Below are 14,975 nucleotides of genomic sequence, written 5' to 3' on the forward strand. Positions count from 1 at the left end.
TTTAGATGCAATTGCAGAAGAGATCCTCTGATGCCATAGACATGAGACCACCTTTAAACATATGTGGCATGCCCCTCAAATTAGTTAAAAAAAATTTTCACACATACATCTTTAATTGTTCAGACTTTTGAAGGCAATCCTGCTTTAAAAAAATGAAAAGTCGCCCGCTTTTTTTTGCAACTTTAATGCATTTCCGGCATACAGGATATGATGTCTCTGACATAAGATTGAGGAAGATGTAGCTTTGTTTTACCAGTTTGCCTAGTCTGAGGTGGCGAAATAAACTCTGGGGAAAGAGGAACGTTCAGTAAAATTCTCATCTTAGTGAATTAGTGAATTTCGCGACTATATGCCAGATCGAAAATTCGCCTGGTGATAGGGATACTAGCGACTGTCTCATTCACTACCAAATTGTTGCTAGCGATAGCCACTTCGCCCTTACTCTTAAGCTAGTTTACAAATAAACTTAAAACCACAATTTGCCAACTAACCTGTCACTTCAAATATGGTTTCTTTTCAAAATTTCATTCAGTTTACTAATTCTCATCACTTACAATTCTTAAATGTATTACTAGCAGCAGGTTGTATCACTAAGGAACTGGATCCTAGTCTACCCTCCTACATTCCATGGAATTACAAGATCTACATATAATGGCAGCTATTTCCTATAAATGTAATAACTCTAAAGAATTGCTCTAATTTCATACCAAAACGGAAAACATTTCTAAATACCCTAGACCGCATTGAAAGAACGAAAGTACAAGCCATTCTTAAAAGTTCCACTCTGACACTTCTATAAATGGCCATAAGTCGTCTCGAAGCAAGTGAATTTCATTTACATATTTATTTACATAATGTAATATTGTGTTATAACTTACCTGCAGTTTATCTATATTCTAATTAAATAAAATTAAATTTTAAAAAAAGAAGGCTTAAACGTTAGTTTAGACATGCAGAAACAAAAATCTACAATATGTTTCATTGGTGTTTATGTTGTCAATTATTTTCCAATAAGGCTGTCAGAATAAAAATACAAGACTTACACTGGAATTAGATGCTGCACCTTTTGTGGACTATGTATCTGTCCATCCTTATTTGTCTTCAACATGGTGTAAGTAAGTAAGCACTGCCTATTGCACGCATTTTTCAAGGCATAGATTGCAAATACAAAACCAAGGAGCTTATTTATAATACATGGAAATGTCTTGTGCTCATGCTCATAACTCTCTCCACTGATCAAAGAGATGTGGGCATTCCTTAAAAAACATGGACTAGATAAGCACAAATGGAATTGTGAGAGCCATAAAGTAGTAAGTAAAGCACATGTATCATGTTTCAGTGTAATAATTATTTTATTTGAAAATAAATAAAATACATAACTATAATTGTGGCGTTATATGTCACAAATTAGTTAAAACATATGATTGACTCTTCTAAAAGATCCAATTCTGGCACTTGATGCTCCCCAGTCACTGAAACTCTTGTATTCTCCAGATTTCAGGTAGTACTGACGCCCCCTGTAGTTGGGTTCCTCGTAGAGCATCCAGTGGCCATCAAACACATTGCAGGAATGAATGTCACGGAAACTGAATCGATCATAAGTATTGGGGCAGTCATCAAAGAACTCCATCATCTTACCTTGAAAGTCTCCTCTTTCATAGATTCTCATTTTATATTGACCATGGTGCTATAAAAATGAAAACAAATATACTGTACCTGTTGTGTGATAAGCACTGATTGACACTGAACAATATTTATTGTATAGTGCTAACTAATTTGTATGATTTCTTAACACTTCTGTGTTTTGTCTGTCCTTAATATGACCATCAAAACAATATATAATGCAACAATATATAAATAAATATTTATATTATAATAAAATATTAATTAATATTAATATACTAGTATAGTGCAGTTATTACATTTGCAGCTGAAGCAGTTCAAAGGCAATATGCATTCTCTCTCTATTGTAATAATTGGTTGGCTTTATGGAACTATTTTTTAAAGCACTTACATTTGGAATAAAATGACAGGACTTGATGTAGTCATTGAAGCCCATCCATCTTTGAAAGTCTGGATATTCTCCTTTCCAAAGATAATACTGGTGCCCCCTGTAACTGGGATGCTCATACAAGATCCAGTTCCCATTCTCTACCCTGATAGAGTTGCAGCGATTGAAGTAAGAGGAGAGGTCAGAACAGTCTGAGCTGCACTCATAGCAGCGGCCTTGGAAGTTTCTCTCCTCGTAGAAAAAGATCTAAAAGAAGATATGATCGATTAAAAGATTATTTTACAGATACAACTTAAGTGAGGAAATGTATTAGCAGTGGGGCTGGGTAAAGTGAGTAAGTGACAGACATAATTGTACATGTCTTACTTTTAGGGAAAGAACACACTTTCTATACACTAAAGTTTTAGTTTAAAAAGTTTAAAATTAAAGAAGGTAATTCAGTGTGAAATAATTTTTTTTAAATAGTAATTAATTGATTTTCAATTATTTGAATGGAAAAGACAGGACAGAGACAAGATAAAACACAGTATAAACTGTAAAACTAAATAAAAATTATAAGCAAAATATAATCCAGTATTTGGGGGGTTATTTACTAAACTCCGAATACTTGAAATTCCCCGAAATCCGAAAATTTCGTGATTTTTTTGTGTTATAATAGGCTTTTAAAAAAATCACACATTTTTCGGAATTTATTAAACCCTGTGGGCTATAAAAGCCTGAATATAAAAACACGGCATCTTAAACCTGTCGAGGTTGCATAAAAGTCAACGGGAACAGTCCCATTGATTTTTGGTTATGTCGAGGGTTTCGGGCAATTTCACAATGTTTTCGGAGCTTTCGAGTGAAAATTCAGAAAAAATTCAGAGTTTTCGGAGAAAATTCACGAAAAGATCTTGAAAATCTGAGCTTTTCCCGCAAAGGTCATTTTCGGGAAAATGTAATCATAAATAAGCGTTAAAAACCCGAGTGGGTTAGATTGGAGTTTGTAGCAGCCAATATTGAGATAAATTCGGGCCTTGAAAAATAACCCCCTTGATCTGTTTGGTAGGGTGTTAATGTCAGTGGTCTTAGTAAAAATAAAATAGCTGTTGATACAAAAGGTTCAAGAGTGGCATGAAAAGGGGAATCATTCAACAACCATAAACAGTTAACTAGATTAGGGATGTAGCGAACGGCGGAAAAAATGTTCGCAAACATATTCGCGAACTTGCGTCAAAAATGCGAACGGTTCGCGAACGTCGCGAACCCCATAGACTTCAAAGGGAAGGCGAATTTTAAAAGCTAGAAAAGACATTTCTGGCCAGAAAAATGATTTTAAAGTTGTTTAAAGGGTGCAACGACCTGGACAGTGGCATGCCAGAGGGGGATCAAGGGCAAAAATGTATCTGAAAAATACATTGTTGACACAGCACTGCGTTTTGTGCTGTAAAGGGCAGAAATCACACTACGTCACTCAGGTGATGTTTCTGGACACGGAATGTGAAAAAGCTCACACAGCTAGGCGGCAGTTGTTTGAAGAACACACTGGGCAAACAATGCCTGCAAGGTCAACGTATACACTACAGCAGTGGATACGGAATATATTATTGCTGCTTGGAAAACGTCACTCAGGTGGTGTTTCTGGAGACGGTATTATTATTGATATTTAGACAGAATGTGAAAAAGCTCACACAGCTAGGCGGCAGTTGTTTGAAGAACACACTGGGCAAACAATGCCTGCAAGGTCAACGTATACACTACAGCAGTGGATACGGAATATATTATTGCTGCTTGGAAAACGTCACTCAGGTGGTGTTTCTGGAGACGGTATTATTATTGATATTTAGACAGAATGTGAAAAAGCTCACACAGCTAGGTGGCAGTTGTTTGAAGAACACACTGGGCAAACAATGCCTGCAAGGTCAACGTATACACTACAGCAGTGGATACGGAATATATTATTGCTGCTTGGAAAATGTCACTCAGGTGGTGTTTCTGGAGACGGTATTATTATTGATATTAAGACAGAATGTGAACAAGCTCACACAGCTAGGTGGCAGTTGTTTGAAGAACACACTGGGCAAACAATGCCTGCAAGGTCAACGTATACACTACAGCAGTGGATACGGAATATATTATTGCTGCTTGGAAAACGTCACTCAGGTGGTGTTTCTGGAGACGGTTTTATTATTGATATTAAGACAGAATGTGAAAAAGCTCACACAGCTAGGCGGCAGTTGTTTGAAGAACACACTGGGCAAACAATGCCTGCAAGGTCAACGTATACACTACAGCAGTGGATACGGAATATATTATTGCTGCTTGGAAAACGTCACTCAGGTGGTGTTTCTGGAGACGGTATTATTATTGATATTTAGACAGAATGTGAACAAGCTCACACAGCTAGGTGGCAGTTGTTTGAAGAACACACTGGGCAAACAATGCCTGCAAGTGCACTACTATTGGTGCACTACTATGAAGAACAGCAAACAGCACTGGACACGTTAAAGAACAGTAAGATAAGTAAAATAAAAAAATATATATATGTATATTAAAAAAAAAAATTACTCTGGTTGGTGCTGAACTACTAGGAGCAGCACACCAGTCCCACTCCCCAACACAGCTAGACTAATAGCACTGGGCTCTTATAGTAGCAAAGTAAAAAAACAAAAAAGAAAATAAAAGCAGTCCTTACAAGGACTATTGGGTTACAGGCAGCAGTCAGCAGATGAGAGATCAGCAGCAGGACAGCTGCCCACAGCAGCTACATACAGAGCACTGCAGTAGAAGGAAGATTACTAGCCAGCAAAGCTACCTAACCTAAAATGTCCCTCAAATCCCTGCAGAGTTCTGTCCCTACAATACAGAGCAGTATCAAGTAGATTACTAGCCAGCAAAGTTACTATCAACTGTCCCTCAAATCACTCAACAGCTCTCTCCCTACACTAGCTCTTCCAAGCACACACAGGCAGAATGAAAAAACGCTGCAGGGCTTCAGTTTATATATGGAAGGGGAGTGGTCCAGGGGGTGGTCCAGGAGGGAGAGCTTCCTGATTGGCTGCCATGTATCTGCTGGTCTGGGGTGAGAGGTCAAAAATAAGCGCCAGCTAAGGCGAACCCAAATTGGCGAACGTCGCTCGACGTTCGCGAACATTCGGCGGACGCGAACAGTCGATGTTCGCGTGAATTAGTTCGCGGGCGAACAGTCCGCGACATCCCTAAACTAGATCCTTAATAAATATATATGAATACATAAATGTGTGCATTTTTCAAATAGTATTTAAATCATAGTAGACTACTTAGATGAGAATGTTTTCTTAAACTGTTAAGTTCCCTTAACAAATATGAAAAATACAATTATATTAAGTTGAAAGGGCACTAATAATTTTAATTTGAGCTTAAAATATGATCTGATTCATTTTTAAAGCCCACACAATAGTGAAATCTTTATACTTTGCATTTTCAGACACCCGTGATTACTTATGGCATGATAAGCAGTAAGCAAAGGCACAAATCACATTTCTTCATCATTAGAAAATGTTTTATATTTTGCTTACCTTTCCCATTTTGAATAGATGAAAGTTTTAGCACAGTTATAGGGTGTGATGTGGCAGTCTTTATATATGGCCTGGATTACTGCTGACTGCAAATGTACATTTTTGTCTAGTAAAGAAAAATGTAAAGACCTTTTGTCATTCATTGTTTTTTTTCTTGCTGTTTTGTAACTCTGTGCTTACCAGGACCTGTATTCCACCACTTTCTCTAAACAGTAGTTCATTCACTATTGTAACATAGCTGTGCACAAAGCCCTATGCTGTGTAATTTGCCTAATGTTTCAAACAAGCAGATCTTAAGTTCAAATCATGTATGTATAAGAGTACACAGGACATATATTTGCAGTAGTAGGTACAACATAATAGTTTGTACACATAAATGTCCAGCACCCTTTACAGGTTTTTATTTTCTTTAATTACCGGGCTCCCACCAATCCAATTTTTACTTGGCCTCTGGGTCTCGCCGTTCAATCCATGTGGCCAGGGTGCACTCGGCCCCGAGCCCTGCACCAATAATTTAAGGTTAATCCACCGACCTTCTCAATATTCATTCACAGGTAAAGTGCATTTATTGGCTTACCTAATTCGTAGTTTGACTCGGGTGCTGTTGCCCCGAGTCTGTGGCTAAGGGAGGCAATCAAGACGCGAATTTCAAAATGCCTTGTTTATATGCCAGAATGTTGACCTGATTCTTATGTCCATTAACTGGCTTCGCAATTAGATGGTGAGGAGGGAGGGGGAATGGAGGAAGTGCAGAATGGAAAGTGAAATTTATTGCCTGCCCAACCTCTAAGGCAGGCAATATATAATTGCATATATGATATGATGATTGCAATATATGATTGACAGCTGATGCTTTTAAAAAAGTTTATAATAAAAAAATGTTTGGGTTTCATATTTGAAACGCAATTTGAAAAGACTTTTATTATTATTCATGTGTAGGTCCCCTTTAAGTAAAAAGGTTTAACATCACAGAGTTAAGCTCATTTAGTACCCTGGGGTGAATACTATCTGGTCCTTTGTTTATCTTTCCATGTTCTAGTTTGTTTTGAATTTCCTCTGTGTGAACCATGCATCATTAGTTGTTTTACTAGAATTGGGGCTATTAAGAAGAAAAACTTTATTAGTCGGTTGCTCACATTTGTGTAGACAGAGGGAAAATAGTTCAGAATCTCTGCTTTTTCTCTGTCCTCATCTACCAACTGACCCCCCTCTGGTATTAAGGGTTGTACCTGACAAACTTTCAGCTGTCCCAGCTAACTTTAAAGCCTCAAAAGCACTTCTTTGCTTACCAACCTCAAAGCCAACACTTCTATTGAATCACAAAAGGTTTGCTTTATGTACAAACATAATCAATACCTTTTTTTTTTCTTTTGACCTGGTAATAATAAATAATACCAAATTAATCTCTAGCAGTTTTTTGGTTGAGCATTTAGGGAACAGTGATCATAACACAGGGAGTAACTAAGACACTTAATTTTAAATGTGACAGTATATGACAGTATAAGCATCTCTGCAATAGGATTTTCATAGGGTTAAACACAGAAGGAAAATAGAATGTCTTTAAAATGCTGCTTAGCAAATACATGTCAGTATATTCCTCTTGTAAGCAAAGAAAGATGTTGCAAAGTGAAACGTTAATGGTTTGATAGAAGCAGTAGTTTTGAGTTTGGTAATAAAAAAACGTGCATTTAAGGTAATCAAGTTAGCCTGAACAGCTGACACTTTGATGGCTCGATTTTTTCACATTATTTTAATAATAAAAATTCAATCCTCTATCTGGCTTAATTTACTTACAGTACATTTCGGATCAAAAATTGTCCTTGCGGTAAAAGTCTTGACAAAATCGTGTGACAATTCAAATCATGCTACTTTTTCAAATTGTTGCCAGAAAAACTCTAATTTTTCTCATTACCAAACGGTATACTCCAAAAACACAGTCTAACAGCCTTCCAATTGTTAAAGGAATCATCTGCAATTGACTTTTACATGACTTTGACAGGTTTTAGTTAGAGTATTTTCAAATTCAAATTTTTAGCAGCATTGGAGTATAATAAATCTCAACAAATTTAGGTTTTTCTCTAAAAACCCAGATTTTTTCCCCTTTAAAACTCGACCAGAAAAATTTGAGGTTACGTAAATAGGCCCCTTCATCCACAAAGAGACCAATAAATCATACAAGCTTAACTAAATAATGAAAGTGTGATTGCAGTGAAGAGTTAGATAATTAAAAATTATTTGTTAAAAGGGACCTGTCACTCAAGAAATAATTCCAAATCCTATTTTATGATGTTTTTCAAGCAAAATAAACTTAATTTACACTATTTACATTATTTAAATCTTGTATCTTTTAGTCCTGGAATTCACAATTATGTCGAGTAGGCATGAGCTATTTTGAGGACACTGTTGTCAAGGAAAGCTTTGTGTCAGGCCAAAATCAAGTTTATGTGCCTGAATCTGGGATTGGATACTCATGCCCATGCACTGGTTTCACAATTAAATGGTGAGGGGGAAGAGGATATGTGGAAAGTGCAAAATGGAAAGTGAAAGTTATTGTCTGTCACTCCACTATGCCTAAGGCATACAGGAGGGGCAGGCAATATATGATTGACAGCTGAAATTTTTAAATAATTTTAGAACTGTATGGATATTTTAATTTAAAAAAAAATTTGGGTTTCAGGTTGAATTTGGGTAATTAGGGGCCCATTTATTAAAGGTCAAATTTTTCTAGTCTCATAACAATGCAAAAAAATCTGAATAAAAAGCACAACTTTTTCAGGATTTATTATGCGACAAAACTTTGACAAATCCAAAAATACTCCAGCAAAAACCTTGTGGAGTCAAGTAGAAGCCAATGGCAGATGTCCCTTTTACAATTGGAAGATGTTTTTTGCCTTCATGTTCTTTGAGGATTTCAGGCATTTTGACACAGGTTTTTGTGCAACAGTCTGAAAAAGTTGTAGTTTTCAAGTGACAATGCGAAAAAGTCACATGAATTGATTTGTTGAGACTTTTCCCGCATGTGCTTTTTTCATTTATTCTGATTTTTTAGTAAATGAAGGCCATTTGTGGTTGGGAATTTCGTTGAAAATATTTTAAATAAAATTGAAAAAAAACCAAAAAAACAAGTGTAGCTCAATAATAAATTGAGTGGCACCGTCTCTATTATGAGCTTACTTTCAAATATATTTGTGCCACAGATTAGACCTTTTCCTCAGGTGTAAGCGCACAAAACGGTGTGGATGCAGGGCGTATTGCAACTGTAACATCGTGCTTATGCACAAGAATTGGGCGCCAGTGGTTCTTTTATGATTGACCAAACAACTGAGTTTATTTAGCTGAATCCACATGAGTTTATAACCATTGACAGAACATAGACCAACAAAGGAATAGAGTATACTCACAATATTAGAAAAAGTTGTCACTGAAGGCAAAGGAACACACAGTGAAACAGCAACTAAGAAATATGCCCAGCTTTCAGGCTTTTCCAAAGTGGAACCCAGGGGAATATCTAAATCCCTGAATCTATGCACTTAGTCCCTACTTCTGGGCAATTAGTACTCGGGATCTTAATCCCTCTGATTCTTCTCGTCGGAGCCTTGAGCTGCTCAACTATATAACCTATCTTTCACTCCTAGAATGATCTATGAAAGAGTATAACTACCCACTTTACTAAGGGCAAATCTTGGGTTCCACAACCCCTTCCCTTTCTAATGAACAGGGAAGGGCTCAAGCTAAAATAGTCCCTGAGCACATTGTCTCAACCCTTTTTATACTATCGCACAGTGCCATCTACTGGTCACTGTAGTAACAACGAGCATAAATCAGAAAATAGGCCCCTGATAAGGACCCATTTAACTGTCTAAAAACGGAGGATTTGCCTGCCAGTATTAGCTGGGGTGGCTATTTTACACATCCCTACACAAGTTTTAATAAATACCCTTTTTAGTATCACAGGGTGTTCAACTTGTTAATGAGAGCAGGGAAAGATTCTGAAGTGTTATTTTTTCTATGTCTACACAACCGAGGAACCAGCTAATGAAGGTTTCCTTTTTAATAGACCCAATTCTAATAATGTAACTATTGATGAATGGGTAACTCAAGAGTAAACGTAAGTTGCCTTAAGAAATATCGCCCATTTGACTATAATGCATTTAGACAAAAAGTCGCCAAGGCAAAAAAGTCACTGAGACAAAAAAATCACCACAAGAAAAAAACAGCCATTGACTTTTATGCATATGGAGTGGGAAAATTGTTAAACGTATAAAAAATTGTTGCACGTAAAAAAATTTGTAGCCTATGCGTCTCTTGCAATTTTTTGCCGTTTTGCTAATTTTTTGTAAAGTGAAATGGGACAGATTTGCTCATCACTAGTTCCCACTGTCAGTCTGAGAATTTTAGGCTTGTTAGTTTGGTAAAAAAACTTTAGAAGGGGCAATAGTACTAAGAGTTATGCAGCATAGTTTTTATGAGCAGAAACATAGGGTGGCAGTGTGTAATAACTTACCCCGGTAGGGGTGGTGGAGTTCGGCAGGGACGCCCGCCGCACTCCAAGCGGGGACGCCCGCAGGGATCTTCTGCGCCTAGGGCGCGCGCGCTGCATCCGTCCGCGTCTTAAAAGCGCAGGCGCACTGACGTGTGACGTCAGTGCGCAATGGCGCGAGTTTTGAATATATTTAAAGGGACAGTTTGTAATTGTAGATTGCACGTGATAGGATTGTATTCCTGGTGCTCCTGAGCCTTGTGCTATTTGTCTGCTTCCTTCTGAACTTGTCTGATTCCTGTTTTGACCCCTGCCTGGCTATTTTGACTATTCTGATTTCTGGATCCTGACCTTGCCTGCTTACGACTACTCTTCAGTTTAACCCCTGGATTGATCACCTGGTTTTGACCCTTTTGCCTGTTTGACGATCCTTGCTATCTGCCTGCCTCGACCCAGCCTGCCTGACTACGATTCTGCCTAATCCTTTGTACCGTGACCTTCGGCCCAAAAAGACACAGCCGTGCCCCTTTGCCAGCCAGAACATCTCTTCTTGCACCCCTCGTTAAGTCCAGGTGGCACCCAAGTAAGCTGAGAGCTCCTCCCGAAGCCCAACGGTGGTCACACTACTGGTGAAGCCGAGCTGAGACCAGGGTACATGGCATTTGTTCTGGTATCGGGTGCCGGCTGTGACACAGTGCATGTGATCTACTTTGATTTTCCTCAAGCATTTGCTACATCACCACTCAGAAGGTTACTGATTAAATTTAGGAATATTGACCTGGAACATAGAATTAGTTGTTGTAAATGGAACATTTTCTAATGTATCTATGGTACAATGCAGGGAGGTGCTAGCCTATGACTGGATGTAAATAGTTAGGGACGACCATATGGGGTTTAACTTGATGTGATATGGTGGCTTACCAATTTTGTGATCATAACTTTGTAACTACAACCCCCTGTTTATGAAAATATATGCACTTGCATAGATAATAAATCACGGAATGTTTATTGATCAATCTTTTCTTTTTTGTTTGCTTGTAGTTAATTTGGCCAGATCAGTTGTACTTACATTGTATTTATATATTTTATTTAGCCCTGGAGTGCTCCCTCAACCCCCCTTCCTTTTTTTTATCTTTGTTTTAATAAACTGTGTACAAAAAGTGCACTGTAACATAATGTTGTAATAGTCTCTCACTGATATTAAAGAGATTATTATAACAATTCTACAATGAAAAGTAATTGAAGGAACACTAACTTGTTACGAAGTATAGTATAGAATTATTTGCATGCCATGCTTGAATACTTCAATTATTACTTTTTGAGTATAAACTGTGTAAATGTTTTTATAATTTTCTCTCTGATGCCAAATAACCTTTTTAACTATATTATTCCATAGCGAAACAAAACAATGAACTTATCATAAAGTATAATGTATTGCAGTCATAATTATATGTTTATAGGTTATTGTAAATTATTTTCCAGTGTGGACCACTTAATAGAGACAGCAGAATTGCATTGGAGGAATAAACAACATTTTTACTGAAATAGATGTCTACTCCAAAACATCTGAAACATATTTGGTTCATATTTGCTGTGAATTCTTTTTGTGTATGGCCAACAGAATAGAAACACCAGTCTTGCACCGGAATGACACATTTTGAGAACTAGGTATCAGTCCAGTCAGTTTTTAAAGAAATCTGCCCCTTAAATAGATCTGGCCCCTATGAGATTTTGTGCTTATAACTAGAACTCACTGTGGTCACCAAAGAGTTGCAGGTCTTTCCTGTAATTATCAGAGACATAAGTGCACAAATTGAATTAACAATGTGGGATACATGGAAACTTGTTTTGGAATAGTTTGGAAGAAACCTAAATAAAGGTTGAAAAACCCATATAATAGCAAATAAAGAACATAAAGCAAAAATGTTTTAATTTAAAGGTAATTTTTATTGAGAATTAAACGTTATATGTTACAAATTAGTTAAACCATATGATGGACTCTTCTAAAAGAGCCAATTCTGGCACTTGAGGCTCCCCAGTCACTGAATCTCCTGTATTCTCCAGGTCTCAGGTAGTACTGACGCCCCTTGTAGTTGGGTTCCTCGTAGAACATCCAGTGGCCATCAGACACATTGCAGGAGTGAATGTCACGGAAACGGAATCGATCATAAGTATTGGGGCAGTCATCAAAGAACTCCATCATCTGCCCTTGGAAATCTCCTCTTTCATAGATTCTCATTTTGTACTGACTATGATTCTTTAAAAATTAAAACAAGCTTAATTAAAAATAATTTTTTGTGGGATAAGCACCCACTGACACTGAAAAATACTTGCTGTATATTGCTAACATTAATTGGGTTTCATTACACTGGTCTCTTTATTTAAGGAGAACTAAAACCCTAAAAAGGAGTTTCCCATCTTAGATTTTATTTGATTTTGCTCAGTGTGCTGTGTGAGCAGTTGTTGATAAGCTAAGCTTTGGGGCCCATTGCAAGAAAACAAGCACAATGTTGAGGTTTCCCTGTAATATAAGCTGATGCTTCAGGGCTGATTATTACACTCTGATGCTAATTGTGCTGATCTGAGCTGCTATGTACCAATAATCTCAATTACTTAATAATACGTTTTAAACCGTCACATTAATATTCTACATATATTTAGTATTTTGTATGTCAGTCCCTAAGCTCAGTATCTGACAGCAGCACAGAGCAGATGCAGGGAATCATCATAAAAGAAGATGGGGAGTTACTGGAGACATCTTTGGAGGCATATATCTGCTAAAAAGACCTGCTAAAAAGCTGTGGTTGCTTTGAGCTGGTATAGAACCTGGAGACATAATGTACAACATTTCTACCTTAGTTTTTTGGTTAAGCCTTTTGTCAAGATAATATAATTCAAATGTGTTTGCAATCAATATTTACTATAAAATGTTCAAAGATACCATCTTGTTCATGGGTTTTCTAAATTTTTTACTATGGTGATATTAGATTTTAGCATGCTAGTATTTAATTACTATTAATGATATTAAATTTGCAACAGAAGAAGCAATATGTATTCCTACTTTTGCAACCCTTGAATGGACTGATGAAAGTTTTGGACAGACTTACTTGGGGAATAAATCGGCAGGACTTGATGTAGTCATTGAAGCCCATCCATCTCTGAAAGTCTGGATATTCTCCTTTCCAGAGATAATACTGGTGTCCCCTGTAACTGGGTTGCTCATACAGGATCCAGTTGCCACTCTCCACCCTGATAGAGTTGCAGCGATTGAAGTAAGACGAGAGGTCCGAACATTCTGAGCTGCATTCATAGCAGCGGCCTTGGAAGTTCCTTTCCTCGTAAAAGAAGATCTAAAGGACCATATTTCTTATTAAAAATAACTTCACCCCACCTGAGGCATAAAACAATATATAGTGTACATTATTTTGTGGCATCAACTTATTAATGGTCAAATATTCAATAACTGAATAAGTGACAGAAACAGTTGTACTTTAGGGTTAAAAAGTGCAAATGTTTTCACTGAGGTTTTTTGTTAGTTTTGAGGTCTTAAGAAGAAAGAAAGAAGAGATCTCACTGTCTTGATGTTTAAAAATGATATTTTGGGTAGCATTCAAATGAACTGATTGTATATTATTTGTGAAGAAGATACTGTTTTGAACTTTAGAGGGAAGTCAAATGGAAAAGAGGGAGACTTGATACAATAAGAAAAGATGTATAAAACATAATATAAAATAGATATTCAAACTGATTGATGGTTGTTAATTCAGTTATTCTAGTAAAGAGAATGCTGTTAGTACACAACATCCAAGAGAGGCAAAAAATACACACAAATAAATAAATACATAAATATTAAAAGCATTGTAGACTGGGGTAATAGCTGGTAGCTCTATTTGTTAAACGATGTTAAAAATCAATGAGAAATGCAATGATAGCAAATTGAAAGGAAACTCTTTAACACTTATGGGCAGATTTTGTGTCAAATTTATGTGAATTGAATGTCTAATATTTGATCCCTACCCAAAAATTCAAATAGAATTTGAATCAAATTCAAATCGAGTTTTCCCCCTGAAAAAAATTAGAATATTTCCCTCTGAAAAAATTAGAATATCAGGAAAACAATTAACATATTCAAATGGTTTAACGGCCCCCTGCCATTGACTTGTAAATGAATTTGCCAGGTTTTAGGTGGCGAATATTCGAATTAGAAGTTTTTCCATGGTCGAGATGTGATAAATCTCACATGCAAATTTATATTCAAATTGAGGGATTAAAATGTGTGAATTTTGACACCAAAAAAATCAGAAAATGTACTATTCAATCCTTAATAAATCTGCCCCTAATAATAACATCTGATTTCTTGCATATGCATATTTATTTGATTTTAATATATGTTCTACATATTTTCATCTTAAAACCTTACACAAAAATGAAATATTTTACCTCAGTTGTATAACACACCTGTGATTACTCTACCCATGCTATAATGTAAATAGTAGGAAAAGGTTTAAAGTAAATTCATTTAACATCATTAGGGAACATTACACTTTTTACTTACCTTTCCCATTTTGAATGGATGGAAGAATCAACACAGTTATAGAGTGTTAAGAGGGAGCCCTTATATACTGTATGTCCTGGATTGCTGCTGTCTGCATACATACAGTTTTGTCCAGTAAGGGAAATGTAAAGACCTTTTGTCATTTATTGTTTTTCTCTTGCTGTGACAGTTGTTTGTCTGTGCTTACAGCCATCTGTGTTCCACCACTTTCTCTAAACAGCAATCCATTCACTACTGTAACAGGCTGACCGTAGGGCTTTCCAAATAGTGCAATGTTGGGTTATTTGGGCACCAAGCAAGATAATGTTCTAACCAAGTAGGTCTGAATGGAAACGGCATCTTTTTCACTTCTACATCTGCTGCGGCCCTACCACATGCTGAGAATTATTATAA

The 14,975-nt window shown here is 36.7% G+C and overlaps 2 protein-coding genes across 2 annotated transcripts; both read right to left on the reverse strand.

Moving 5' to 3' along the window:
* Positions 1 to 1,411: 1,411 nt before the first annotated feature.
* On the reverse strand, positions 1,412 to 5,556 carry LOC108706377 (gamma-crystallin-2). Its single transcript, XM_018242878.1, has 3 exons — positions 5,548 to 5,556; positions 2,015 to 2,257; positions 1,412 to 1,687 (listed from the first exon to the last, which is right to left on the reverse strand). The coding sequence occupies exons 1-3, from the start codon at positions 5,554 to 5,556 to the stop codon at positions 1,412 to 1,414; spliced, it is 528 nt and encodes a 175-aa protein (XP_018098367.1).
* A 6,409-nt stretch (positions 5,557 to 11,965) lies between these two features.
* On the reverse strand, positions 11,966 to 14,670 carry LOC108706385 (gamma-crystallin-4-like). The gene is made up of 3 exons (XM_018242882.2): positions 14,583 to 14,670; positions 13,135 to 13,377; positions 11,966 to 12,284 (listed from the first exon to the last, which is right to left on the reverse strand). Exons 1-3 carry the CDS (start codon positions 14,589 to 14,591, stop codon positions 12,009 to 12,011), a joined length of 528 nt encoding a protein of 175 aa, XP_018098371.1. The 5' UTR covers positions 14,592 to 14,670; the 3' UTR covers positions 11,966 to 12,008.
* Positions 14,671 to 14,975: the final 305 nt, after the last annotated feature.

The sequence above is a fragment of the Xenopus laevis genome, chromosome 1S (assembly GCF_017654675.1).
Source record: "Xenopus laevis strain J_2021 chromosome 1S, Xenopus_laevis_v10.1, whole genome shotgun sequence".
Classification (NCBI taxonomy): Eukaryota; Metazoa; Chordata; class Amphibia; order Anura; family Pipidae; genus Xenopus; species Xenopus laevis.

Coding starts and splice junctions, on each gene's coding strand:
- LOC108706377 (XM_018242878.1), bottom strand. Junction 1,688..2,014: donor CCTGTCATTTTATTCCAAAT/GTAAGTGCTTTA, acceptor TCATTTTTATAG/CACCATGGTCAATATAAAAT.
- LOC108706385 (XM_018242882.2), bottom strand. Junction 12,285..13,134: donor CCTGCCGATTTATTCCCCAA/GTAAGTCTGTCC, acceptor TAATTTTTAAAG/AATCATAGTCAGTACAAAAT.